This window comes from Amborella trichopoda, chromosome 7 (assembly GCF_054954075.1).
Source record: "Amborella trichopoda isolate Santa Cruz 75 chromosome 7, AtrichopodaSantaCruz75HAP2 v2.0, whole genome shotgun sequence".
NCBI classification, from domain to species: Eukaryota; Viridiplantae; Streptophyta; class Magnoliopsida; order Amborellales; family Amborellaceae; genus Amborella; species Amborella trichopoda.
The window spans coordinates 40,385,893-40,413,844 of NC_142342.1; the positions used below are offsets into that span (position 1 = coordinate 40,385,893).

General features: G+C 34.9%; 3 protein-coding genes, 1 long non-coding RNA gene and 1 other non-coding gene across 8 annotated transcripts; 3 read left to right on the forward strand and 2 right to left on the reverse strand.

Annotated features, from left to right (window-relative positions):
* Window positions 1–318: 318 nt before the first annotated feature.
* LOC18422861 (ATP-binding protein) lies at window positions 319–8,858 on the forward strand. Of its 2 annotated transcripts, XM_020671601.2 has the most exons (7): window positions 319–1,016; window positions 1,491–1,668; window positions 2,462–2,538; window positions 6,449–6,560; window positions 6,651–6,767; window positions 8,017–8,043; window positions 8,396–8,858. In XM_020671601.2, exons 1-7 carry the CDS (start codon window positions 454–456, stop codon window positions 8,738–8,740), a joined length of 1,419 nt encoding a protein of 472 aa, XP_020527260.2. In that variant the 5' UTR covers window positions 319–453; the 3' UTR covers window positions 8,741–8,858. The 2 variants fall into 2 exon arrangements, with proteins under 2 accessions (XP_020527260.2, XP_006827594.2); XM_006827531.4 differs by lacking the exon at window positions 8,017–8,043.
* Window positions 8,587–10,061, reverse strand: LOC148781421 (uncharacterized). The gene is made up of 2 exons (XR_016058959.1): window positions 9,596–10,061; window positions 8,587–9,554 (listed from the first exon to the last, which is right to left on the reverse strand). It is a non-coding gene; the product is annotated as an uncharacterized LOC148781421 (long non-coding RNA).
* Window positions 10,062–10,943: 882 nt separating this feature from the next.
* Window positions 10,944–18,608, forward strand: PRD3 (putative recombination initiation defects 3). Of its 3 annotated transcripts, none has more exons than XM_020669097.2 (12): window positions 10,944–11,297; window positions 13,484–13,661; window positions 13,953–14,112; window positions 14,986–15,120; window positions 15,212–15,264; window positions 15,492–15,686; window positions 16,442–16,510; window positions 16,615–16,670; window positions 16,752–16,902; window positions 17,568–17,649; window positions 17,897–18,028; window positions 18,178–18,608. In XM_020669097.2, the coding sequence occupies exons 1-11, from the start codon at window positions 11,233–11,235 to the stop codon at window positions 18,019–18,021; spliced, it is 1,269 nt and encodes a 422-aa protein (XP_020524756.1). In that variant the 5' UTR covers window positions 10,944–11,232; the 3' UTR covers window positions 18,022–18,028; window positions 18,178–18,608. The 3 variants fall into 3 exon arrangements, with proteins under 3 accessions (XP_020524756.1, XP_020524759.1, XP_088727428.1); XM_088871302.1 differs by having other exon boundaries at window positions 11,070–11,297; window positions 13,529–13,661; XM_020669100.2 differs by having other exon boundaries at window positions 11,069–11,297; window positions 13,529–13,661; window positions 17,897–18,608.
* Window positions 18,609–19,965: 1,357 nt separating this feature from the next.
* On the reverse strand, window positions 19,966–20,720 carry LOC18422995 (17.8 kDa class I heat shock protein). The gene has a single exon (XM_006827533.4). The coding sequence runs from the start codon at window positions 20,594–20,596 to the stop codon at window positions 20,099–20,101; it is 498 nt and encodes a 165-aa protein (XP_006827596.2). The 5' UTR covers window positions 20,597–20,720; the 3' UTR covers window positions 19,966–20,098.
* Window positions 20,721–26,847: 6,127 nt separating this feature from the next.
* On the forward strand, window positions 26,848–26,948 carry LOC148781422 (U6 spliceosomal RNA). The gene has a single exon (XR_016060045.1). It is a non-coding gene; the product is annotated as a U6 spliceosomal RNA (small nuclear RNA).
* The last annotated feature ends 1,004 nt before the right edge of the window (window positions 26,949–27,952 follow it).

The following is a 27,952-nucleotide window of genomic DNA, read 5'->3' on the forward strand; positions in this document are numbered from 1 at the left end:
TTTGGGCTGTTCATCTGATTTTAAATTGGGTTGTTGTGCATTTGTCATTAACGAGACTCAAAATTCAAAATAAATTTTTTTGAACTTTGTCATACATCTCAAGCCATAAAAGGAAGATGAGCGGAGGGAGCTGTTCCCACCAACCGTCCGATGTCTACAACAGGCCGCTAAGATATTGCTAGTTACTGTTTTCAAACTACTACGTATCAGGAACCGTAGATCACGCTCTGTATTTCTGCTCCAAATATTTTTCAGGCGGTATCTCTCTCTCTCTCTCTCTCTCTATATATATATATGCTTTGACTCCAAATTTCATCTGCTTTACAATTTAGACTGGTAGCTGGGGTTTATCTCTTTAGTTTTCTCGTCCAAGTAATACCTAGGATTTTCTCTCTCGACAGTCATGAAACCGGAAGGGCCTTTTCTTCACTCTCCATTAAATGGATCACCACCATGGCAGATGATTCCTCAGGAACCCCGGAACATTACACCCTGGAACCCAAAACCCAAAACCAGAGAACGCCAAATCCGAAGATACACCATTTCGAAACCCTAACCCTAGGCCATGAAGCTGACTTCAGCAGTGTCCATTTTCACAGGCTCGGCGTCCAGGCCAAAGCCATGACCATGGAGGATAACCAGAAAATGCTGGAAGAAAGAACCAAATGGAGGCGATTTATTTCGAACCAGTCCGAGGTTATGACCGATATTCATGGTCGACTTTGTCGAGTTCTTGAGAAGATTGGTGCTTCGAAGCCAGAGACTAATGAAGAGAGACATGCTAAAGAGTTGGGTTTTGATGAGGAATTGGATGATTATGTGATTAGGGTTAGGAGTATTTGGAGAACTGTGACTGCGGTTGAAGATGGGTTGAAGGGGTATGAAGAAATCAGGGTCAGAGAGAGGAAGGAGTTGGAGAACAGTGTGGTGAGCTTGACTGAGGAGAATAGGGATATAAACCGTCTGCTAAGGGTTGCTCTAATGGAAAAGGAGGCAGTTGAAAGGGATTATAACAGGTTCCTTTTTGTAATTGTTGATGCTTCAATTATCTGTCTCTCTCTCTAGAATTTGTGTTGTAACTATTCATATTCAAGCTACTGCTCTCTTTCTCTCTCTACGATTTATGTTATTGTCATTCCTGTTCTAGCAGCTCCATCTCTCTGGTAACTATTACTCTTGTACTTATCACACACACACTCTCTCTCCTCTCAACAGTTTCTTATGTGCTTATTGGTTTGCAAGTAGCTTCTCTCTCTCTCTCGTTCTCCAAAGTAACTCTTTTGATGTTTATTACATTCAAACGGAGACATATGTAATTTTTGCGTGGTGGACGAAGGGATGTGATTCAGCAAATGCTGGGCATGACATGCCATGTGAGAGAGAGAGAGAGAAAAAAAAAAAGAACTCAAACAATCATCTTTGCAATTAATACAAGTTCTCACCTCCTCAGTAATTCATGAATCGCAACTAAAAAAGAAACAATGAAACAGGTTGAAAGGAGGTGGTGATCAGAGGAGGGGGGCAATATTACAAATCGCAGAACGTGGGTTGCAAAAAGTAGGGTTCGGATTCATGATGGGTTTTTCAACTACTGAATCAGAGGCTTGTGGAAATTCAGGAAAAGTGAAATCAGATGAAAGTGAGGGAGAAGAAGAGGTTGTTAGCGTGGTATGTGAATGTCTCTGTATATACACTGAAAAGAACATGGGGAAGTGTACAATACACAATTGGATATGATATATATATAGTCACCAAGGGAGCATCCACCATTTGTTGCTTATGATGGATGGTGTAGATTAACAGAACCCAGTTGAGTATTTCTCCTCGGGGAATAGGATCAATCTCCATTATTCCTTCTCGGATATGGGTGGTGGATGCCCCAGTGCCCCCTAGCACACACCATTGGTCTACAGTAGATGAATATTCACTGCTTTGCTTTTGATAACTAGGTGTCATTATAAATCTAGATGAGAAATTTGGAATCTCATTTTCTCATCTCATTATGTAGCAGATTGTTTTATTGCTGTTAAAGTTGCTTCTAGAATTCTATTTAATATGTTATTTTACTACTGTTTTGAAATTATATAGAGCTATTTATTACAGTATTCTGAATTCTACATATATATTTGTATGTATTATGAAATATCAGTATGTCTGAATTTGACTAGAATTTTTAAGCAATGATGTTTTCATATGGTAATACATATTCTCAAAAAAAAGGTGTCCACTTTCTAGTTTTGATTGGTGAAATATACAAAAGAAACTGCATTCTTGGAGAACAATGATATAAACAATTTATCATCTCTTAAAAAAATTGGGGGAAGATACAATAAATTGATTTTCTTTTTGCTTTTTTGCTTTTTTTAAGAAAATGACCTGCATCTTAGTTTTCTTTTTTAACCTGGCTTCCAACTAGGGTTGCCACTTGGGTTTGATTTGTGGGACTTTTGTGTTGGTTCAGGCCTCCACCGTGGAGAATATAATGAAGAATCTCAGGCTTGAGAATGCTCAACGTAAGCAGTCTTTGGAAGAGTCAAGGTACTTTTCTCACTGAGCATCATTATGTAATCTTATGCTTTTAGAGATTTTTATGTCTTTTTTAATGTATATAACTACATCATTATGTAATTATTATCAATCTAGAAATCAATTACTTTTCGAAGATAGTCATCTGAGTGGAGATTGGAATGCAATTCTTTAGAATTTATTGTGTCCCACAATAAATAATGTTCAGACCTGAGCAGCTCAATGATGCTAAGACTGGACCAGACCGGCTGGTTCAAATTAGAAACTGCTGGACCACTAGTCTTTCAGGTCCAGTCGACTCCCTTGGACTGGATGGCCCGCTTAACCAGTGCTAGACTGTTGGACCGGCCAGTCGAACACCTGAACTGGCTGGTCTACCAGCATTGATGGGCCTCAAAATGACATAAAAGGCCTCCTATTTATTAAATCATGTCAATTTTAGATTTTGTTTTTGTCCTAACAAAATAGTTTAGGGGCATTTTAGTCTGTTTTCTATATTAGGGTGGGTTGGGGATAGGGGTGGGAATGAGTTGGGTAGGGTCTGGGTCCAGGCGGTGGGAACATGTCGGGTAGGGTCCGGGTCCCGGTCTGCCCGGATCTGAAATCCATACATGTGACTCAAACCCGGACCCGAACCCGACCAGGTCTAGAATATCTAGACCCGGACGACCTGGAATTTATTTGAAGGACCCATACCTGGACCAAGATCCAACGGATTACATATAGAAAAAGTAAAAAATTAGCTCAAATTTTAAAAATTGCCTAAAAACGTGTATCAAAAAATTACCAAAAATCCTAAAAATTACCAAAAACATGTAAATAGCTAATAAGAATATTTGGGCAATAATTTATCAATTTTCTCATTTTAAGACTAATAAGAAGATTTGCAAAGAAAAAAATGAAAAAATAAAATAAAATAATATATCAATAATTTGTATATTATATATAACCTTAAAAAGTACATAAAATAATATTATATTAATACGTCTATAACCTTAAAAAAAATATTACTATATTAACCTTTATAAATTTATATATAAACATATTCTAACATATTATATCGTATTTTAAAATAACCAGGTCGGGTCCCAGACCTGGACCCAACTAGATTTACTATTCGGGTCCAAGATTTGGACCCACCCCCAATCCGCTGGGGCCAAATCTTGGACCCATACCCAGACCCAGACTGCGTAGGGTAGTCGGGTCGGGTCTAGGTAAATTCCCAGCCCTAGTTGGGGATTAAAGAGGTGGTTTTTTTTAGAAAGAGAGCTGTTTTGGCATTTTTTCCTCTCTCTGTGTATCTATTTTTGGGCAAAAATCCTTAAACTTTCGAGGAGGATTTTGGTCATCAATCTGCCTAATTTCGTGCCCTAAGTTTATTATACATTATTTTTTATTGTTTGTTTCATATTTGAGAAAATAGAAAATTTTGAATTTTCGAGGTTCTTGCAAGAGATGGTGTTTTTTACTTTTTTTTTATTAAATCAATGCAGCAGGTTGTTTCAACAGTCCAACATTATAAAAAGAAAATGCAGTAGGTTGTTTCCTGTATCCAATGTTTCAAAAAGCGGACCGCCCAACGCCTAGGCGGTTTTGGGGAGCTGGGCGCATCGCCCAGGCCTAGGCGCCCAAAAAAAGCGCATATCCCTAGGCGCCCGGGAACCTGCCTAGGCGGCCGCCTAAACCCGCCTAAGCGGCCTCCTAAACCCGCCTAAGCGGCCGCCCAGGGCTTGCGCCCCACCCAAGGGCGGAAATACCCCTCGTGGGGTATTTTTGGGTTGCTTTTTAATACTAAAGGTGCAAAATTGTGGAGCCTATTTTAGAGAGAGAAAACCCTAAAAAGAAAAAAATTTCTACTAGCCCGTCCAGGTTCTGGGTGCCCGCCTAGGTGTTGGGCTGCTTGGACCCTCCCCCCCCCCCCCCATTGTCTAGGTGCCGCCTAGCACTTTTTGAAACACTGCATGTATCCATGTTAATGGTTGTTTTACTTTAATGAGCTTATTGTTGTTGGGTTTCACTTACTTGGTATACATTCTTTTCTGTATAATTATTAGGCATGTTATGAATCTAATTTTGTTTCTAATAAATTTTTGAAATTTTCTGGTTTGTCTAATTTTTCTATTTTTCCATAATTTTTCTTTCATTTTTCTTATTTATCCTTATTATTGAATTTTTTAATTTATTGGACTGGTGAACTGGTCCAACCGGACTGGTGTCCTTACTGGTTCGGTCACTCGTCTGGTGTTAACAAAATTGCCTCGTGGATTCCTTGTATGGCAGGCAATCATAGTTCGAGGGTAACATGATTACATATTGTCTTCTAGTAGGATATAAGCCATCAATTCATGTTATGGAACTCATCTTCTCAAACATGAGGTTTGTTCTTATGCTTAAGAAATGAAACAAGAAGCAGAATCCATTTCTCATTTTCTGGAAACGTTTTGCTCAGTATGCCCGTTGTATTTTGTTGCCATTATCTGATTCAGTTTATTAAGCATTCATCTAAGTTTTTCTTCCTTCTGCAAGTTTCATTCCCACTTCTTTCCCATGAGCTTATCGAAAGTGATGGCCTATTAGTTGCACTTGCAAAAAATCGAATTCCACTCCAGCTTGTTGCACTTGCAAAAAATCCAGTTCCACTCCATCTTTTTTCTCTTGCTTTAATCAGTACATCTAACTCCATTCTTCTGGCCCCAAATTTGGAAATTTAAGTAAACTGGTCGACATCCTTTCAATGAAGACTCACCTCAATAGTAGAGGACATTCGATTGTGTTTCTTTTTGCATGCTTATTTAGGTGTTCCCTATGTTGTTTGGCCTAATGATGCTACAGTAGAATATTATGTGTGGCACCTTGCTTGGGAAATGACCACTAGGGATGAGTACAATCTGAGTGCGATGTGTAACTTTTCATCCTATTTCTCATTAGATACACTTCTCTTGGAGGCCATTTGGCTGTCATTTTGGCATATTCATCAAAATGATTATGTTGATTTTCACATCAAAATGTATTTTGAGAAGGGAAAAAGATTTGGTGATACCATAGGATTAAAATGTAGATTTGGTTCCATGGCCGAAACACCATGTTAGGGAGCGCTTCTTTTGATCCCAAAACTATTGAAATCATTTTTATTCATCTCGATGCGCAAGGATGATACAAATTGAGAAAATGGTTCAAATATTTTTCAAGTTGCTTTTGAATAATAAAAAGAGAGAATCTAAAAAGAAAAGTGATTCGGGGCGTAAAATTTCTGCAAATCATTTCCTACTCCATGATTTACTGGGGAACATCCATTTGATGGTCGATCAGGAGGTGAATTAGATATGATTTGCAAAATTTCAGATCATAAAATTCCCTGTAACTGGTTATTTTCCCTGCAAAACCAAATTTACAATTTGGTCTTGTCGAACCATCATATTCCTGCCCTTCTGTGGATTATTTGGCTGTTATCTCTTGAGAGATCACTTGTGCGAAATATGTTGAGAAACTGAGCTCATCCACTCTGTCGTTCATCACATTCATACATATCCGGACTGCATCTGGGATATTTCTGACCATTCTCTTGGTCTTCAATTCTAAATATTTATGCATTTTATTCATGTTGGTTGGGCATCCAACAGAGATGATGGGTGATCTGTTTCTGGCTTTCCGTCTTTTGTCCTTCTCTCTTTTTTGCTAATCTTTTTATCATGAACTGGCTTGAGTGGCTTCTACGTCGTTCTTATGGGCACCCATTTATCCCCTAGGAGTAAGACAATCTAAACCGAAATTGTGCTAAATTGATTACATTATTCACTGATTCTTTATAGACCTATTTCTGACATGAGTGCCTTTGGATTTATGCCATTGCAATGTTTTGGGAGTATTGAATGACTTGGAGAAAGTTCTCACTAGTCACTGATATTCATCCTTCTCATGCCAGGGCAGACACAGAGCGTTTGCAGAGCCTTACTGAAAATCAAGCTCAGAAATTGGTAGAAAGTGCATTATGTATAAAAGATCTTGAAGAAAGGGAGACTACTCTGGCCCAAAATGTATGGTCTTTTTGTTCATTGATGACTTTGTTCATGAAGTATAAATTCATTGTAGTGTGTAATTATCATGTTCTTCCTTTTTTTGTAAAGGTTGAAGAGCTTATAATGGAAATGACAGCAACAGAAGAAGAGGTAGCTAGATGGAGAGAGGCTTGTGAGCTAGAGGTTGAAGCTGGGAAGCATTTTGCTGGACAACGTGACACAGAGGTAAAATCGTGCTTCATTTTTATATTGCAATTTGAATTTTGTGTCAAGTTTGTTATATGGCGAACAAGCATATATTAATTAGAACTTAGAGGAAGCTGCATTCTAAATTCTTTGCCAAGTTTAGCCATCTTAGATGCAGTATGGCCGACAAAAGATAGTGTAAATTAGAGGTAACTTCTTTAGGCGAGTTTTATATTTTAACAATATCAAGTTTTGCACAAGATTGAGATATGAAAAACATATAGAGAAGTACAGTGAACAATCAAATAAAAAAAAAAAACATATAGAGAAGCTACATCTAATATAGGTGTTCCATATATGGTGACTGAAACTATCAAACTTTAAGAGAATGTTTTGATTAGCTGTTGGACATAGGAATATCAAAACAGCAATGCAACTGAATATATGAGGCTGATGAAATGATTTAGTGCTTGAATTGTGCCTGGGTAAGAAACCATCAACCCCTAAAAAGTGAAATATCTTAAACACGATTTTGCTTTCAGCTACTCAGATTATTCAAATTCAGAATATTTGAGCCTCTTAGAGCTTTCTAAATGAGTGCTTGAGATATTTTCGTGGACTTGTTAAACCGCTCCAAAAGCTTTTCATACCTTCCTGAGGTGGATGGATACAAAAATTTGCCTCAATCAAATGCTCATGATCAACAAGGAATAAACCCCCTGTTGATACCCGAGGGGATCGACTCGCTGAGGTACTCATCCCGAGTGTCTTTAGCAAGGTGCTTACTCCAAACGCCTTTGCAGTGACTTACACGACGTATTATACAGTGTACACTGCTTTTCTGACAATCTCTCCAGGTGTTGTGGTGCCAGCTTAGCTTGACAGTCTACAGGATTCTTTGCATAAAATTGCATTGTGGTCAAATGCTTGAATTGCATCTATCTTAAAAACTGCTCTGATTTTATAAATTTTGATTGGCTAATATGCCCCACTAAAACCATTGTCTTATTGTAAAGCCCAGAGAGATAGCACGTTCTCTTGGTGTATATGGCATACCTTTGCAAACATGGTACTAACTGTAAAGAGGCCATCCAATACAAAACCCCAAGGATTTTTCAGGATGGTTAATGTAAGCTTCTTTGTTCATTCATTTGTCTGTATTGATGTGTTTACTGAGTTAAGCTGGGCCATTTCTGCACCTGTTTATCTGTATGTCTTTTTTTTAATGAATATTTATCTATTTCATTCTTCGATCTATAAATTTATATATGGGGGTGTTTTGTATAAGGCTGAGGCCCTAAACAATCAAAATAAGGTGCACCTTCAAATGGTACTGAAAGATATTGTTTCAGTACTGAAAATCTTTATGATGACATAAAAAATTATTTTCATATCTTATTTTAAAATTCAAAGCTTCAGATATATGTAGATCATGTAGATCTATGAACACTTAAAAATCTTGAAAATTGATGGTCTAGATAATACATTACAAGATGCACTATTTTCAAGATTTAATTTAATTTAATTTTTTTTTTACGTCCGTCGAGGTGATTGGATTTGAAGGTTTTTCAGCATCAAAACAACCGCTTGTAGTGATTTTTTGACGTGCACCTTAATTTGATTGTTTAAGGCCTCACCCTTATATAAACTTTTTTTTTTATCTATAGGTGGCCATGTTAAGGGAAGAGCTGGAGAAGACAAGGGCATCTTTGGAAATAGCCAATGGAAAATTGAAGGTGAAGGAGGAGCTTGCGGTGGCAGCCATGGCAGCCCAGGAGGCTGCAGAGAGATCTCTAGATTTAGCTGACAGTCGTTCTGCAGAATTGAGGGACAGGATAGAGGAGTTGTCGAGGCAGGTGGAGGAGGCTGAGGGCAGAGCTGAGCGTGGGGCCCGCCGCAAGGTGCGTTATGTGTGCTGGCCATGGCGCGCCCTACGGGTGTTTGGCCCACCTGGGCGCGGTGGCCCTACTTGGAGGCGGGTACTACCAGATATGGAGGCCTTGCTTCACTGATAAAGCCACTTTAATGCAGAAAGGGAAGAGTGTTTATTCCCATTACTTGGTTCTCATGTATTCTATTTTTTTTTCTTGTAAGTTTTTTATTTGGTTCTATTAAAGAAAGTTAAAGAAATCATTTTTTTTTAATTTTTTTTAATGGAGATGTGCATTATGTATTTTCAAATGTGGAGGGGGATCTCAACTACGTGCTGTCAATAACTAACAAGTTGGGAAAGTTGGAAGATAATGTTCTAAGATTGAACAGTGCAATTTCCAAATGGCAAGATCAAAATGTTAAGAAGCTCAGTTCACTTTTTTTATAAGTTCTTAGTGATCTTAAATTCTCTTGAATAAAAGAAGGAAAAAGTTTATACAAGATTCCAACTTTAAAATATAGAATTAAGGGGCATTTCAAAAATCCATTGAAAAAGGTTGTTCTAATGTTGAAAAACGATAATCTTGGCATCGAGATGTATAAATATGGAGAAAATAAAAAGGATTTCGAATTCCAAAAATGTTGCATCTTGTAATGCATCATCTGGGCCATCTATTTTTAAGATTTTCATATATTTATAAATATATTTGATTTGAGTTATTTTTGGAATTTAAAATTTTATAATTAGAGATGAAAATAAATTTTAAGGCCACCATAAGAATTTTTAACACCAAATTTACATGATAAAATTTCATGATAAAATTTGGATGTCTTAATTTGATTGTTTAAGGTTGCAACCTTATGCAAATCAGTCCTTTAAATGATATTATACATAATAAAAGATACATATCAAACAACAAAGAAAATGAGTATCTTAATTTTAGATAAGATAATCTATTTGATATATAATTAAATGTCATTTAATTTTGGATGACATTTAATTATATTTGGAATTGGATGACATTTAATTATATCTGGAATGGATTATATCTTATCTAAATTCAAAATACTTTGGATAGTATTATTTTGTTTTTTGTTTGTCTGTATCTTGTATTATACATAGCATTATTTTAATTGCTTAACTTTTTTATTTCTAACTACATTCAACTATTTTTAATAAAGATGTAAATTTTAGCAAATTATTTTGAATAAAGTAAAAGTAAATTTGCAAAAAGATGGACTTATGTTTGAAACTATTTATCTCAAATAACTTTATGATGAACCCATTCAAATAATATATAGATCATTATTAGGAAAAAATTTATTAAAATAGTAAATTATCGGTGATGGCCTAAAAGCTTGAAGGGTGCTAAAAGAAAGAACGAGAGAAAGAAATGGTGAGGTAAATCCATGGCCTAAAAGCTTAAAGGGAGCTAAAGAAAGAAAAAGAGAAAAAAAAGGGTGAGGCATACCTTATCCAAATCCACCGCGCCGTACAATTGAGAACATGATAAAGGAGAAGAGGCAGTGGGACAGGGCGCCACTTAGTTCATTATAGATTCTTAGTGACCATGTCCAATGGTGATGGAGAGAATAGGACATAGGACTACCATCGTATCCATTTTCGAATCACTTGATGAACGGTGATGGAGAGAATAGGACATAGGACTACCATCATATCCATTTTCGAATCACTTGATGAACGGTGATGGAGAGAATAGAACATAGGACTACCATCATATCCATTTTCGAATCACTTGATGAACGGTGATGGAGAGAATAGGACATAGGGCTTTCTGGTGAGTCCCACTTTTGCATTGCATTTACTTTGGACTGTTCTAAAACACCTTTAGGATCTCTCATCTAATGCACTGATCTAGATCGGTGATCCGGATTGACCAAACATGTTAGAAAATAATTAAAAATAATTAAAAATTAGCATTATTTACAGACTTAATTCACCTTTCGTAGGGTACAAATTCCATAAACTAAAACATAAAAATAAATTGATAACTTTATATTTCTTTAGTTAACTGGCATATAAACTTGTTCTTATATAATTGTGATATTTTCCCCCTTTTCTGAAATATTTTTAACTATTTATAGCAATAAGTAATTTTATTTTCAAATTTCATGATTTTAGCAATAAGCAATAAGTAATTTTATTTTCAAATTTCCGTCTTAGATTGGTCATTAATTTTAAATGTCATTTCTAAAACTTGGGTCCTAAATGTACTAATAGATTGGGTTTACAAGAGGGAGCAAATGTATATTTTGCTCCTGCAGGGAGCATAAAATCCTTTATGTTTTTTGAGATGTAACTAAGAATGATATTGTAAATACACCGACTCGTGGCCATGCAAAGGCATTATCGGCAAGCGAGATTTGGAGGGCATTTCAGAAATATCGTGACTATGTGAGGTCCTTACTACTGTCTCTACCTTCGATATAAGCTTCGAAGCCCGCCATTTTTGTTGTGTGATTTGAGAAGCTCAAAGCCTCAGCTTGAACAGAGAGAGAAAGCTTAAAATCCTTTTGAAAAGAGAGAAAATACGGTGAAAATAGAGAAAAAGCTACGAAAGAAGGTGGAAACAGAAGGAATATAGACGTTCAGAGGAAGAAATTGAACCAGATGAAGCTAAGGATGAACAAAGCCTGTGATTTGAGCTCCATTTCAGTACTTCCACCTCACTCAAGGTAAATCATCGAGTTCAAGTTTTCATATTCTGAATTTCTTTTTCATTGTAAATTGTCCATTTTCATCTGATTTGAGCTGGATACTAGTGCTTCCTCCTTGATCCTTCTCTTGATTCTCTCTTAAACACTCATCTTCTGCAGTAATCTTCCTTTCTCTTTAAATTCGGTCCATTTCCCCCTGATTCGAGTTCAATTTCATTGTTTACTTGCCAATCTAGGTATGAATCGTCTCCGATCGATCATATTCTGCAGATAATCCTTTTCCGCTGCAAATTCTGTCCAAATTCATTTTAGTCCTTCCTCTTTGCTCCAGGTGTTGAGCGTCTTTAAGCACTCAATTCTGTGGAGAAATATTTTTCTATTCATATTTCATAGAAATCTTTTGTTTTTTTACTCTTTAAGTATCACTTCTCCCCCTAATTGAGATCCATTCCACTCCTTCCTCCTATGTTGTGGCATTGATCATATTCATACATTCATCATCTGAATGGGATCTTTTTTCCCTTTAAATTTCATGTATCTTCTCCTATGGAGCTCCATTGCAGTCATTCCTGATCACTCCAGGAATCTACGCCTTTAAGCACTCATTTTCTGCCAATAAATTCTTTTCTTTTTAAATTTCTTCAATTTCCCCTAAATTTGGTAGTGTTTCAGAAAAATTATTCAAGCTTGCCTTTGTTATTATCATTTTTGTAAGAAAGAAAGAAGTTATACATCTTTTCAGCTTTAAGATGGATCCATTTCCCCCTGGTAATGGATTATGTTCTGAAACTATCAATTTCGAAATATCCAGAAAATAGTCATTAATGTCACTAAAAATTCATCTTTGGTATGTAAATCATTTTTAGCCTTTTAATTTGGCCTATTTTCCCTCATCTATGGAATCCTTCAGAAATCTAGCGAAATCTTATGTTACTGTACTCCACAAAAAAGAATTTCATGAAAAATCACATCACCTGCAACAGAACTCATCGTGCTTAAATAAATCCTGTTTTTGTAAATATCACCCATAGTTCCCCTGATTCTGGTAATTGACTCGTGTATGAATTGGCATTCCCCTTTATTTTTTTTGAGAATATTGGCATTCCCCTTTATTTTATTCCATTTGGAGAAATAATAATATAATTTTCATCGTCCGCAATTAAATTTTCATCTCCTGGAATTAAATTATTCTATATGACATTTTTGTCCATTTTGTTTTAATTCTGGTGACTATTTAATGATTCCATTATTTGATCACACTTATCATTCATGAAAGTCTTTCATATCAAATAAATGCTTCATGTTCTCTAATGAATTCTGTTATCTGTAATTTTCATTCATATTTTTTCCGTATTGTGGTAATTTTTCCTAAAACAGAACACAAATATTAATCTTTCTTTTCCTATAAAAAATGTTGATGAAATAGCAGTGCAATTAATAAACATTCTGATCTTATGAGTTGATTTCTCTTATTTGTTTTTAGCATAATTTTCCAGATAATTGCTGTAATTCTGGTGAATATTCCCATATTATGGTTTCCCATTTTTTATCACATTCCTAATCATGAAGGCATGCAAGTATGTCCTCCTCTCCTATTTCCATATTTTCCCCATTTCTGGTAGATATTTTTGAGTTATACGGCCATTTTATGAAATCCTGATTGTTGGTATGTCAGTGTATTCATACTTTCTTTGCTCATGTCATTAGAAATATGCATTTTCTTCCCTCCTTTTTTCTCGTTATTCTGAAATTAGGAAATTTTGAGAGATTTATGCTTTGATTCCCTTGTTTAGACTAAGAATTGCTAGTTTTAGAATCAGTTCCGAACAAAAACAAAGGATTTTTTTTCCAGACTGTAGATACGAGTTTTTCTTCTCATTCAATTCAGTAGTGGGTTAGTTGACTACAGATAATATCCCAAATAAGTAAAGTAAGAGGTGGATTATAGTTTTTAGGAACTTACTAAGATATTCTAATATCTTTTCTCTTCCTCTCATAATACGAACCTTCAATTTTCACTATTAGAAATCGAGATAAAATTGACACTGAAATTATCACATGAGTGTGTAAATGCGCAATCTGTGTGATGTTGATTCCATCGACATCACTCGAGAATCATCAGTTCTTGTCCATAAGATATATACAATCTTTATATTTTTTGTTAAGAACTTACTGTCAATTTATGGCTTTATCTATTTTTATAGACGCTCAAATCCTGTCCCAGCTAATGGTGACTCATCCATCTTCAGCAAGGCTCAGGCACCTCAGCTTCGCAAGTCAGTCATGCAGTCAACTTTGTCACAGTCACAACAGTCATATTCACAAGGAATGCTATCTCAGCTCTCTCAGAACTCTCAAGAGGAGATGGCAACATATGAACAAGTAAATGAATTTTCTTCCCCTTTCGGAAATTCACATGTATATTTATCTACGATTTGTTTCATTCTGTTGTATAGTGTGTAAGCAAGCAGGTGAGCAAACTTAGGAGCTACCGCTATGAACCCCATGCTGTTTGATACTTCGATTAATTTCTTAGTCATCGCAATTTCACATGCTATATATATATATATATATATATATATATATATATATATAGGAAACTAATCATGCACAAGCTATCATCTCAATTAACTGAGCCATTGTTTGATTTTGTTTTGCATCTTATGTTTTCAGAGGTTTAGTTCTCAAGAAAGGGACAATTCAATGAAGAGGATTTCCTGCTTAGCTCCCATTACTTGCTCTCGGGATGAGAGTTCGCAGTTAGCATTAACAAGATCATCATCTAGCAATATGTTGTGTGGATGGAACTCGTCATCTGTACCTGATCATAGATGTAAGTCAGATAGTGCTTTAGTTTCAGTTGCTCTTTCTTTGCAAGATATCTTCATTTTCTCCTTTAGCATATTCACTTTTTCTGTCTTTTTTTTTATTCATGTATTATTCTTCTTGGGGATTTTCATTTCAAGTCCACTTTTTTTTCCAATTGAAAAGTCATTTCAAGACAACACGTTTTTTTTCCAATTGAAAAGGAAAATAATATTTCTTTATTCTTATTTGCAAACATTATTTTTTTCCTTATCACTTAGCCATCCAGTTTGTGCTTACTTCTGATTGTTCTCTGCTTATAATATATTGATGTGTTTAGTTAGAATATTGCAATTTTCTTCTCATATAAACTACCTGACTTAGCATTACAATGTCTTAGAACCTGCTGATTGTATATTGTCTACATAGATTATAGCTGGAGAAACAACACAGAAACATTGGCATTTATAAAACTTTGGAAATAATTTCATTGTTATTGATTGTTTAAATATTTACCACCAGGCATGAATTTTGGTTAGTCTAATGATTGCTGATTAACTGCTGTCCGTTGTGTCTGCTCACACATTATGATTGGAAGCTACAATGGGCATCTAGAAACTGTAAAATTTGATGTAACGTGGATCGGAAAGTATACAATTGTCCAATGCAGTATGAGAAACTATAAGTCAAAGGCTACATTCCACCATCTTTTCCCACTGATGGATGGATGGATGGAGATAACTGTACCCACAAAGTTAATCTCCAACCATCTGTTAGCATAAAGGACGATGGATTTAGCCTTGGACTATGATTTTCCAGAGTCCATAAAAACGATACTACACTTTCTTAATATGGATGAGATTTTCCCTGAGAATGTGTAAACTAAAATTGGAATGGGCAGTTCCATTGAACGAAGATCTTGAACCCAAGATTGGAGCCATTGATGTTGCATTGAACAAGCTGGGGATGGTTTTAGATTCTGTTCAGAGTGACGTCATGCAAGTCAACAAAACAGTAAAGGAAGTTTCACTCGAGAGTATGCACCCTGATCCCCAGTGCTGTTTCCTTTGCTGAATTTAGATCTATTATAATGCTCATTATTCTATTCCCTTTTTTTTATTATACAGTGGAAGATATTAGAAAGAAGCTTATTGTTCAGGATAACACGTTGCATCTCCTGGTGAGAGAGGGAAAACTTCAATATACCTTTTATTTCTAAATTCTTGTGGTTACTTCAATTGGTTCTAATGTAAATCAGTTCAGTTTGAATGGGAGGCAGATGTTTTTGATGCAGATATATCCTTTCAAAACTCAGCTTTATTCTAAATTTGCATACTCTGCTTGCAGTTTGCACACTATAGAGTAATTTGCACTAAAATTAACTTGAGTCAACATATTTTAATTCAGCTCAAGGACCAGGAGGGCATCAAATCTTGCCTTGATGGAAACCTTAAGACTCTTCCTGATCAAGTTAGAAAGGAATCTGCCCTCCCCAAGTTAGAGGAGATGGGGCATGTGCTTAAATCAATACCTGACCAGATTGAAATGCATTTGTCAAAGATCAGATTTGAGATATGCGCCAACTTCACCAAAGAAATGCAGGTATTGGAAGCAAAGAAAAAACTCTCAGTCCAGATACATGAACAAAACAAAAAACCTGCACTTACCTGTTTCAAAAGGATCAAAATACCCACAATTTAGCCTGAAATAATGATTGATAATTTCTTTAAAGGTAATTGTAGGGTGTTACTGTCTAGATAATTTGATAATGCAAAACCTTTTGATTGTGTGCTTAAAGCCTGGGGATACTTCCTTTCTGAATTAAAAGAAAATCTGACTGCTACACTTCAGCCTTTGCTTTCTAGCAAAGTATATATATTCCAATTGATTTTGTGGAACAATAGTCAATCAACATGTTCACCATTCAAGAAAATGATGGAGATGGAGAGATTGTCCATGTCCTGTTCTGATGTGCCCCATTCCCTCTCTATCACCAATGACCCCTGTGGATTTTGTTTTTCCATATACCATGGCATCACAGTACGCTTTTGCTTGCTTTTTATGAATCTTATGTTGGTGTACTTGGCATATTATGGGAAATATTCCTACTTAAAAACATCCCACATCACATGGGTAAAGGCATGCTTGTCAAAAAATGTAGAGCACATTATTATAAGTTTTTCATTTTTTTGTAACATAGTTCACCATGGGTGAGTGCAAGTTAAAGAATCCTTATATGCTGTAAAATATTCTTTTTTTTTTTTTGGGTAAGGTGCTGTAAAATGTTTCATTGCGAACTATTTACCTTACCTTTACCAGAGAAAAGAGCTACTAATATACTTTGAAATTCCATGCAGGCCATGAGGGCAAATACAAAGCCTTCTGAAGATGAGCTCCCTATAGCTGAATACAATACATCGTCTAATGTACTGCTTTATGCTCCTTAGTATGCAGAATGAAGACTTCTAAGTTTAATCACCTTGAAATTCATTTATTATTCTTCTTTTTCACTTGCGATGCAATTGTACAGAGAAGAAACCTCAGTATTGAGAGATACCACAGACCACAACGTGCCAAAACGAGCAAGTATGGTTCGAGACCCTGTTTTTGGACCTTTTAGCGCTTTGTTTCTTTGGCATATCTTTCACAGATGGCTGTTGTTTACAGTCATCCAGCTCCAGCAAAGGTTCACTCAAGAAGCAAACTGATACCAAAGACAGAGCCATTCACCTCGAAACAGTTCAAATCAGATACAGTTATATGCATTGATAGAAGACATCAATATGAGATAAAGAAAGAAGCTCTTCCCACCAGCAAGGTTGTCACTGATTTCTTTACAGTTGGAATTTTGATTTTAAGCTCCATAACATGCATTTGACTTTTATTATTTCTCTCACTTTCCAGGGCAGATAGCAAAATTATCAAAAAGCGAATATCTTAGAAAATTTATAGTGGTTTTCATGATCCCACATCTCAAAGATAGGTTCGATTTTCAACATCATCATCATCCAAAGTCATCCTAAATGTTGTTCTATTCATGTAGAGGTCAAACTGTGCATTTAGAGTATCCCATTGGATTGCCATCCTATAATGTTTGCTGTTGATTTTGATTTTATTTTTTATTTTTTTTGTTATTTCCAGAATGGCATTTATGAGGTATATACTCATTTTAGTATTAGAAAAGCACATAAGCCCTTTCATGAAATTTAGTGCCACACTAGGTTATGACAAAGCAGGTACTATTGAGATGTATAGTTCAGAGTTGACCTTTCGGTCAAATGCAAATGTAAAAATAAGGTTAAATGTCCCTTCTGTGGTTTTGAAATCCCACATTGTAGTTTAATATTTAGTTTCTAGTATATAATTTACCCCAAGGTGATCCTAGCTTTTGTTCATTCAGATTTATATGTTAAAGAAACTGAGATATAGCTAAAGGTATTTCAGCTACCACCTGTTATTAAGAATTATTTGGGGGTATTGCAGGAAAGCGAGTTGAGGATAATCATTGATTCTGACGAGGAGGTGGACGGTGGTCTTAACTGCCTATTTGGAGAAACAGAAACAGGTAACACACTTGGTATTGGAAACTTTTTGTTGGCAATCAGTATTTAGAGTGCCCAACCGTATCTTAAGTAGTTTGATATCAAGCTTCTGATGTTTTCTCTACTTGCAGTTTTCAATCTCATGCTTACTGATATTAAAAAGTAGGGAAAGAAAAAACATGCTTATTATTCATCCAGGACTATATTGCCCTGAGTTTCATCGATATTCCTTTCGTTCTAACGATCTTGGCTGTCGAATGGTCTACATAGGGAGACCAACAGCAAGCTACTGGAGCTGTTCAATTGAGGAAGCAAAGGAAGAAACTAGAAGAATGTTGAGGAAAGCAAGGATGAGGAAAAGAAAACATCAAGGACTGCTATGCTATATTGACTGATGTACGGGTACGTGTTACATCGAAGCATAATAAATCCAGTGGTCTCGGTGCTCTCATTTTTTCTTTGAAAAAGTTATCACACTGTTTAGTGTGGCCTTCTCATTGTCCTAGCAAATTTTCTTCGATGAATAATGGGCACACATACATGCGTCCCAGAAACGATTGAAAGTGTCTGTGCAAATGCGCCGACGACCAAAGTGAAACCAATAGACATTCATGGTTATATGTATGCCCTCAACATATTACAGAAGAACAATTACGAAATGCAATGCATGCGTTTCCCATCAGGGTGATATTGAGAATTTAAGTGGTGACAATGTCTCCACGAAAAATTGTATCCTGCTACGTTCATTCCTTAGAGTGAAGAATTTCTTCCATCCCTATATGAAGAATAGAAATAACAACTGAAGCAAAATGGTGATGGACAAAAGCCGGTTTGTATTCTTTGCTGTTGCTTCCTTCTATAAAAACAGTGGTTGTTGCAGTTTGAACAGCACTAACATTGTATCCACTAAATGCCATCTCTATGAGTTAATACCAACCTTATGAAGCAATGGATATAACCATATGATCCCACTTCTTGTGAATAGAAGCTTTCTGTTTTGTTTTGGCTGATGATTTTGATACCATATCATCTTTCTCGCTTCTCCGAAAGCCTTAAGATGCCACTAGAAACGTGCAATAATACTTTCGGTTATCTGCGTTTTACTTCCATACTGAGCTGGATAAAAACCTAAGAGAAGTCTCTTGCTTAATGGATTGTTTGAGTTACTTAGCATCTATATGGATGGATATATAATTCTTGACCTTCAAGCTCATGAGAAGCGACACTAGATGGGCTCATATCTTGGTTCTTATCACTTGTTAATTTCTCCCCAGACTAGAGGAAGAAAATGTTGGACAGGTTCGCACTCTCTTCAGAATTAACCCTCGTATGATGTGTTTTCAAAGAAACACAGCATTGTTTGAGGCATACAAATATTTCCTATTTTCTCAGACAACAATTTACTTTGATTTCAAAATCAGCCTCACCCTGTTCTTTCCCCTTGAGATGTGGTTCTTCCTTTTGGAGCATCCAAACTTTTCAGGAAGGTTTTCTTAATTTTTTCAATAGGTCCATTTAAGTAGGAGGAGGTTACAACCATTTTTATGCCTTAGATTTCAAAATGGATGGTCGTGAGAATGTAATTAAACACAAAGTTAAAAAAAAAAAAGAAAAGAAATTGTTTTTGCAAAACGCTGAAGTATCTCTCTCTAGTTTCACTACTGAAGCTCTCCCTCTCAACTGAATTCCCAATAAAACAAGTGATGTGCATTATATTATGGCCACCAGTAACGAGGAGGAAAAAGAAAAGGAAGACAAGCCAAACCCACTAGTCAGTCAGAAAAGCAAAGCCCATTGATGGGTCAGAAAACCATAATGAGGCAGACTAAATACTAGAATTTCCAATCACCAATATATCGAACCAGGAAATCAAACGAATAAACAGTAAAATACAGCCAGAGAGAGAGAGAGGAAGGATCAACCCAATTGGTATTAACCTCTGCATTATCATCGACCACAAGGATCAACCTTAAACTCTTCTCTCTCTATAGGCAATTTTCCACTCTGTAATAAACTCATCAGAGGAAACCCCACAAGCTCAAAACTAATTCAATCACCATTTTTTCCTACTCTCTATTCTTCCAAAACCACAAAGGTCTTCTGAAACATTAGACTTGCAGCAGGCTTTCTAATCGTGTGTCGAATTTGAGCTCGGGCATTTGGGAATTGGGCCGATCCAAATTACAAGCTCAGAACTTCCTTACACTGTTTATCCTTTCACAAGCGGAATAACGGCCTTATTCTTCATATTAAACACTGATAATGGCTTATAAAACTTTCAACAAATTTTCAGAAATGCAAAGCATAAAAATAATAATGGATGCAAGATCAAAACGGTATGAAAAGTAAATCATTACATTCATCAAACAATCAAACACTTCTACACATTCAAATACAAACACAAAAACCCCTACCAGTCATTATCTCACTTTCATCTCACACCCCACAAAATTTGCCAGAAAATTCAGAAACTTAGCCAGAAATCTCTATGGATTTGAGATCAGCTTTTGGGGCCTCAACTTTGGGAACAGTGACAGTGAGGACCCCTTTCTCCATGGCCGCCTTCACCCCTTCCACCTTTGCATTCTCAGGGAGCCTGAACCTCCTCAGAAACTTCCCCTGACTTCTCTCGACCCTGTGCCACTTGTCGTTCTTCTCCTCCATCTCCTTCTTTCTCTCTCCACTTATCTGCAACACCTTCCCATCTTCCAACTCCACCTTTACCTCCTCTTTCTTGAGTCCAGGGAGATCGGCCTTGAACACATGGGCATTGTCGGTCTCTTTCCAATCGAACCTTGCATTCACGAAAGCTGAGGTTGCAGAATCACTGGTATTGAAGAAGGAAGAGAAGGAAGTGGCGTTTGTGTTAAAAGGAGAAGAGAAGAACCCATCAAATGGGTCCCAAATGTCAAGAGAGAAGGGATCATAGACATTGGACCTTCGCCCAAAAATGCTTGGTATCAGAGACATTCTTTTAACTGGTTCTCTAATGGAGAAAGTTGGTTTTTCACTGGTTTTTGATGGAGAAATAGATCGTAATTTCACCAACGATTGCTGCGACTGACGAGAGAAAAGTGGAGGCGATGGGTTTTATAGAGAGGGAGAAGGAATGTGGAGATTAGAGAGGGAAGGGGGTAGAATTTTCTAGAAAAGACAAGAAAACACGTCCAGATAAGTCCCGATGTTTCTTGATGAGCGTGCATCTACCGTCCATTCATGAAATGACAGTATAGGATCAACCAAGATAATGTTGCAACCCCGTTTTATGCTTACGTATTTGTGCATCCACCGTCAATTTTATGAAAGGGCAGTAGATGGTGCCTGTCGGGTTTTACCAGCGTCGCGCGGAATTTTGTCCACTACCCAACTATCACAAAAAAATTGTCTTTTTTGTGGTAAGAGATTTTGTCCATTTCCTAAATATCACCAAAATTTGTTTTTTTTTTTTTTTGATGAAATACATTCAAATCCATCCTAATGATCTTGGCCAACTATGGATATAGAAAAATATCCTATATTATATTAGGAAGAAGTTTATATAGAGGTGAGGCTTCAATCAATCAAATTAGAGCCTACTTCAAAAATTTCAATAGAAGAAGTTGTTTTGATGCCCAAATATCCTCAAATTAAGCATCTCAACATCAAGATGCATGGACATAAGAAAAAAATGGATTTCATGTTTTGGAAATAATGTATTTTGTAACGCATTTTTAGACCGTCAATTTTCAAGATTTTCAAATTTTTATAAATCTCTCGATCATCACTATTTTTGAAGCTTTAAATTTCATAAATAAAGGTGAAAATATATTTTAAGGCTAGCAAAAATATTTCAAGTATTGAAATTACATTTCTCAATACTATTTGAAGGTAGATTCTAATTTAATTGTTTAGAGCCTAGGCTCTATACAAACGGCACCCATTATATTAAGATATTTAGTATTTATAAAGCTGCAAGATCTATACTATTTTTGAGCTACATGTTTTATAATAATATATTTTACAGCTATCATAAAGCATATGAATGAAGTTTTGAAGTAATGCTTTACTGTTTTTTATAAAGCCCTTGCCTTAAAAAACTTATCCATTGTTAAAGGAAAATGTTAAAATAATGCCTAGGCTCTATGAAAAGAAATAAAGGTGTCTCAAATTTTACCAAAAAATATAATTTTGAAGTCCAAAATTCTTTAAATTGATCATCACAATTTTGGCCATGATGGATATGAAAGAAAAAAATTTCAAGCCTAAAAAAATGTATATTGTAATATATATATATATATATATATTTTTTTTTAACAAGATAATTTTATATATTTTGTAACAAGCTCGGCTTCCCCCATAGCTTTCTTGCCCCTCTTTTTTTCTCTCCTCTCTTTCTTCCCCTCTCCTCTCCTCTCCTTGTTCCCTTCTTTCTACTTCATTTGTAACAACTTTGTATCACTGGGTTTTTGTTTTGTTTTAACGAGAACTTGCGTTAAAAAAAAAAAAGTGTGATAATTTCGTTAAGGTAATGAAAGGAGAAAAACAAGGGATCTTGTAACAGGATATCTAAACATCCATTTTGAAGTATTCATAGATTTATACCATTTTCTGAGCACAAGTTTCATAATGAGTAGTAGAAATAGATTTTAGATCCATTATTTGGGTTTTCCATGCCCAAAACATTTTACAGATGAATTTTTGAGGTGGGTTTCATTTTCTTTCATAAAACCTAGGCCTTATTGAACCCTTGTTCTATGTTAAATCCTCTAAGAAGCAAAAGTTGGGGCTGGCAATGGGCTGTCTACGGCATGCCCACAATGGCCCAAGCTTGGATCTAGGCCCGGTCTAGGGCACTTGGTCTAGGGCTCTGCCCTGTCCAGGCCAGCCTTCGGACTATGGTGGTCACGTCTTGATCTGGCCTTTGATCACGTTTGTGATTTTGGCCTCTTTGTTTCGGGGTTAATCCAAGCATGCTAGGACCAGTTTGCCAGACCCATTATGAGCGCTTAACAATTTTTTTTCAAAATGAGTTATATTAGGCACCAATAGGAGAAGGGCTTATGTGTGGCCAAATTGAATCTGGTCTGATCTGAAGGTCATAATCTTTTTTCATATTTGAATATTTTTATATAAAGTTAAATCATTTAAAATTTGGAATGTCAAATTTTCTAATTAAGGCACACATAATAAAAATACTCTTAAAAAATTTCAAGAGTATTACGGTTAATTTATTTTTTGTGAATATTTTTTTAATATTTGTATTCGGTGTGCATATTTTTCAAAAGTAGACACTCAAAATTTCATATAATTTGGAGTTGAAAAAAAAAAAATTAAAAGACAAAACACAATTGTGACCATCCTCCTGGCCCATATTGAATCTAAACCATTGAGTGTATAATATTATATTAACCTTTGGGCTGACAAAATCTTTTTCCTTGATAAATAACATCAATTTTTTTTATCAATGGTGCATGATAAAAAAAACTTTAAAAATCTTATCCACTTCCATTAGCTTGTAATTAGTCCTATGAGTCGGGACTCAACAAGGGTGTGGTTTGGATATGGTTGCAACCTTAAACTATCAACTTAAGGTGCGCCTCCAAATTTTAATGTAATTTTGGTATAAAAAATTCTTAGGATGCCTTGAGAATTGCCTCCAAATTTTAATGTAATTTTGGTATAAAAAATTCTTAAGATTCCTTGAGAATTGCTATTATAAGATATTTTGAATTTGTTATTATTTGTATAGTAAAATAATTCTAAAATGTAAACCAACAATTTCAATTTCAGTAGATAATATTATAGTTAGTTAGGTTGTAATAATTTTGGATTATAGTTAGTTAGGTTGTAATAATTTGAGTTTTTTTCAGTGGATTAGGATTTTCTTCTAATTCGAGATTTTGGTGGACATTTTTTCATCGATTTAATCCATTCTTTTTGCTGAATAAATTTGGTAATACATGCTTTCATCAAAATCAGGTATTATGATTTGTTGTTTTGTACTTTAATTTTACGATTTTTGTTTTTGGAGCGAGATTCATGATTTGTTTCAGAGGTTGGTTTTCCGCAAAACCTTGAATCATAGGGCCATTCTCCATCGATTAGATCCCTTTTTTTTTTTTTTTTTAATGATCGTGTTAATAATAAATTTCACTAGAATCAGGTAACATGATTTGTTTGTTTTTTTTTTTTTTTGAGAATTGTTTTTTGGGGGGTCTCTGCACATGAACACTTATAAGGTTGATTGTTGGATTTATTTATTTATTTATTTTTATTGTTATTTTTTACGAATTTCCCTTATAGATTGTCTGATTGTATGAAATTTGATTTATTTGTTTGAATCATTGTTGGGTTTTCATTTTTATTCTTGTTTTTCATTTTCATATTATCTTAATGTTTATTGGGGGACCATTTCTTTTTCTTCTTCTGGTTATTTTTATTTTATTTTCTTTTGATATGGAGTTGTAGTCATTGTGAGCTGTTATTTTTACGGGGTTTTATGACATATTTTATGAATTGTATGCTTTATTGAAGTCCATATATGATTATATTCTTCATCCATGATAATTATATGATTCTTCTTTTGTGTGATGTAATTTTAATTGCTAACGTAAGTTTATACAGTGAAAGAACATCTCAATATTCACATATTGATCGAAAAAATTAAAGTTAATAATGTAGTACCCTCATTTCTTATTGGATTTCTAAAAAATAACATCTATAATGATTTTTAATAATTTTTTTGGATTTTTTTTATTGTCGAATATGATCGATTCCGTCGATTCCTGATCCACACTGCTGATTCACCGATCCGTTTTTTAAACCACTGGTATATACCGTAAAAATGGCCTATATTTCTTATTAAGGTTGGAAGTGGCATGTAGCGAGCCCACCCTAACAGGGCCAGGGCCGGGCTTTAGCTTAGGCTGGCCCTATGTGTATAAGGTCTGGTCCCGAGATAGGAACCTGTCGTTGCCACCCTCATTTCATTTCCTTTTAGAAAAAACTTTGAGCGTGTTCGGCTACCTCCCACCATGTAATTAAAAAAAAAAAAAAAATGATTTACGTACAACTTCTAAAATTTGAGGTAAGATGCAAAATGTTTGGTTTAGAGGCGAAATTACAAAGAAAGTCGGAAAACTTATTTTTTTTATTTTTTTCAAAATTATCTATCGGTCAACCCGAATTTTATTACTTTTTAGTATTTTTTTAGCTTTTTCGTTAGTAGGGCATGCCCCAAGCTTTAAGGTAGTGCACCACTAATGAAAAATTTTAAAAAGCTTAAAAAAAAAAAAATCAAAATTCAGATTTATCATGGGGTAATTTTGAAAAAATTAAAAAAATTGGACTAACCGATCTTATTCGTAATTTCCACAAGCATTATGTATTTCATCTAAAATATTAAAATCCCTACATAAATCACTTTAAAAAAGAAAAGAAAAAAAGGCACATTAACAATGCTCCCATGGGACCACACTTCGCATAATACTCCCTTCGGTCAATAAAACAAGGGTGCGGTTTGTATAGAGCCTAGGCTCTAAACAATCAAATTAGAGCCTACCTTAAAATGGTGTCGAAAAATGTGGTTTCAATACTTAAAATCTTTGGGATTGTCCTAAAATATATTTTCATCTTTAATTATAAGATATAAAGCTTCAAAAATAGTGTAAATCAAGCAAATCTATGAAAACTTGAAAATCTTGAAAATTGATGGTAAAAAAATATGTTATAAGATGCACTATTTCAAAAGCTTAAAATCCATTTTTTTCCTCATGTTCATGCATCTTATTGTCGAGATGGTCAATTTGAGAAAAACATGAAATTTCCGAGGGGGGCTCTAATTTGATTGTTTAGAAGCTCGACTGTGTATAAACTTTTTCCATAAAACAATTGTTACATTTGTTTTTCTCTCTCTGGAATTTTTTGGAATGTTTTGTGAAAAATTCTACTCCCATATTCTCTCTCTACTCTCCATGTTCTTTTCCTCTATAAAATCCCTCACACTTTCTCTCTTCAGTTTCAGTAAACTTCTTTTGTGAGATTACTATCACTACTTTTATTAGCTGCAAACCATCTCCGTACCAATTCTTTTCACAAGAAAACTAGTGAAAACCCAACTTTCTCCATCAAAATACCAGAGAAAAAGATGTTTCTTATTCCAAGTTTTTTTGGGCAAAGGTCCAATGCCTATGAACCCTTCTCTCTTGACATTTGGGACCCTTTTGATGGCTTATTCTCTCCTCCTTTCAACACAGACGCCACTTCCTCATATTCCCTTTTCAACCCCAGTGAGTCTGCAACCTCTGCTTTCTTGAATGCGAATGGGGTCCTCACTGTAACAGTTCCCAAAGTTGAAGCCCCCAAGCCTGATGTCAAATCCATCGAGATTTCCGGCTGATTTTCTCAGTTTTCCGGTTATGTTTCTGAATTTTGCGGTTTTTTTTTTTTGGGTTTTTTGGCTGAGCGTGAGATGAAAGTGAGAGAATGAATGCTAGAAATTTGCGTGTGCAGGCGTGAAATGATATTGAAAATCATGGGGTTTTTGTGTATGTAATGGGGTGTGAGTTTCTGTAAAAAGATTGAGATTTCTTGTGACTTTAAGTGGATGAGAAGTGAATGAAGTTTTGAATGTGTGAAATTTGCGTGAACTTTGATGAATGGAGTGATTTTTTTCACTATTGATTTCTTGCTTGCAGTTGAATCCATATTTTCTTTGTATTTTTAAGTTTAGCTTTCTGAAAAATTGTCAACACTTTTTAAGTATTTTTAAGTTTTGCTTTTCTGAAAAATTGTCAACACTTACTAATGCCCATTCTCATGTTTTTTGCTCCAGAAAATTAGGACCGGTGTTTTTCTTGTGAAATGAGACAAATCGATAAAATGTTTTGCCTCTTGTTTTTGAAGATGAAAGGATTTGAAAAGTGGTGATTAAAATGAGTTTTGAGGTTGTGGGGATTTCTTTTCCTTGAGTTTTTGTTGCAAAGAGAGCTGTAGGGAGCTGGAGAATGTGGAAAATGGCCTGCAGAGAGGTAAAATCGGAGTCTTCAAGTGAAGAAATTGGGGCTCGGGTCTCTCTCTCAACATTTTCTTGATTTCCTCTTTCCTACTACTCTCTGGTTCGACCCATTTCTTAGTGTGTTGTACAGTTTTTCTGTATTGCGTCTTGTGGTTCCTAAAATTTTGTCTCATATCGAAGATTATTAATTGTCGTTGCATCCCATAAAATCCTCGCTTCTGTTGTTGTCTCTTCGGAGACATCCGATAAAATTGGAACAGATACAGAGAAGATTAGCAAGGCCCTGCGCTGATGATACCAACAAATTGAGAAATGGTCCAAATTTTTTTCCTTTCCTGATTCAAATGATCATACCTACTGGAATTTATATTTTTACAAAACTATATTTTTTGAATATTATTTTTTTTTCTTTTTCTTTTTAGATTCAAATTATCATACCTACTGGAATTTATATTTTTATTTTACAAAATTATATTTTTTGAAGATTAAATTCAAATGACGAATTTTATATAGATTCAAATTATCCTATTAAAACTACATTCAAAATTATGATATTCATTTTCCATCCTTTTAAAACTATATTCAAAATTATGATATCTTTTTTAAAACTGTATTAAAAATTATGATGTTTACTAGAATTTATTTTTAAATCAAGAAATTTCCTCTTCTATCATTCTAAAATCAAGTTTCTCTCTTATATTTCTGAAATCATATTCAATACGATGATGTCTGCTAAAATTGTTGTATATTTTAATTTTTTTTATTTCCAAGATTTCAGTTTTTCTTTTTCCTCAAATTTATTTTTTCAAATCATGATATCTACTGAAATTTTTGCCTAATTTCCATTCTTATCTAATATATGTCTTTTTAAATGCTCTTTTTTTCCCCTAGATTTCACTTCTTGTCTTTCCTCAAAGTTATTTATTTTTATTCTTATGATATCTGCTAAAGATTTTGCCCATTTACTACTCTTAACTCAACACATGTCTTTCTTATTTTTTATTTTTTCAAATTTTCAGGTTCTGTCTTTTCTCAAATTTATTTTTCGAAGTTTTCAGTTCTCGTCTTTCCTCAAGGACAACTCTAATATATCTCAAAAGAAAAATTTTATGATTTTTTTTTTAAATTTAAAAATTTGTCTTTCATCTTTCTACAACCATATCCCAATTATGATATCCACTGGAGTTTTTGTCGAATTTCCATTTTAAATCTGATATATGTGTTTTTAGTTTTTTTTTTTTCCTCCAAGTTTCCATTTTTTTGTGTCTTTCCTTAGAGTAACTCTTCTAACTTGGGGGAAAATGCTTTATTTTTTGTGAACTTAGAAAAAC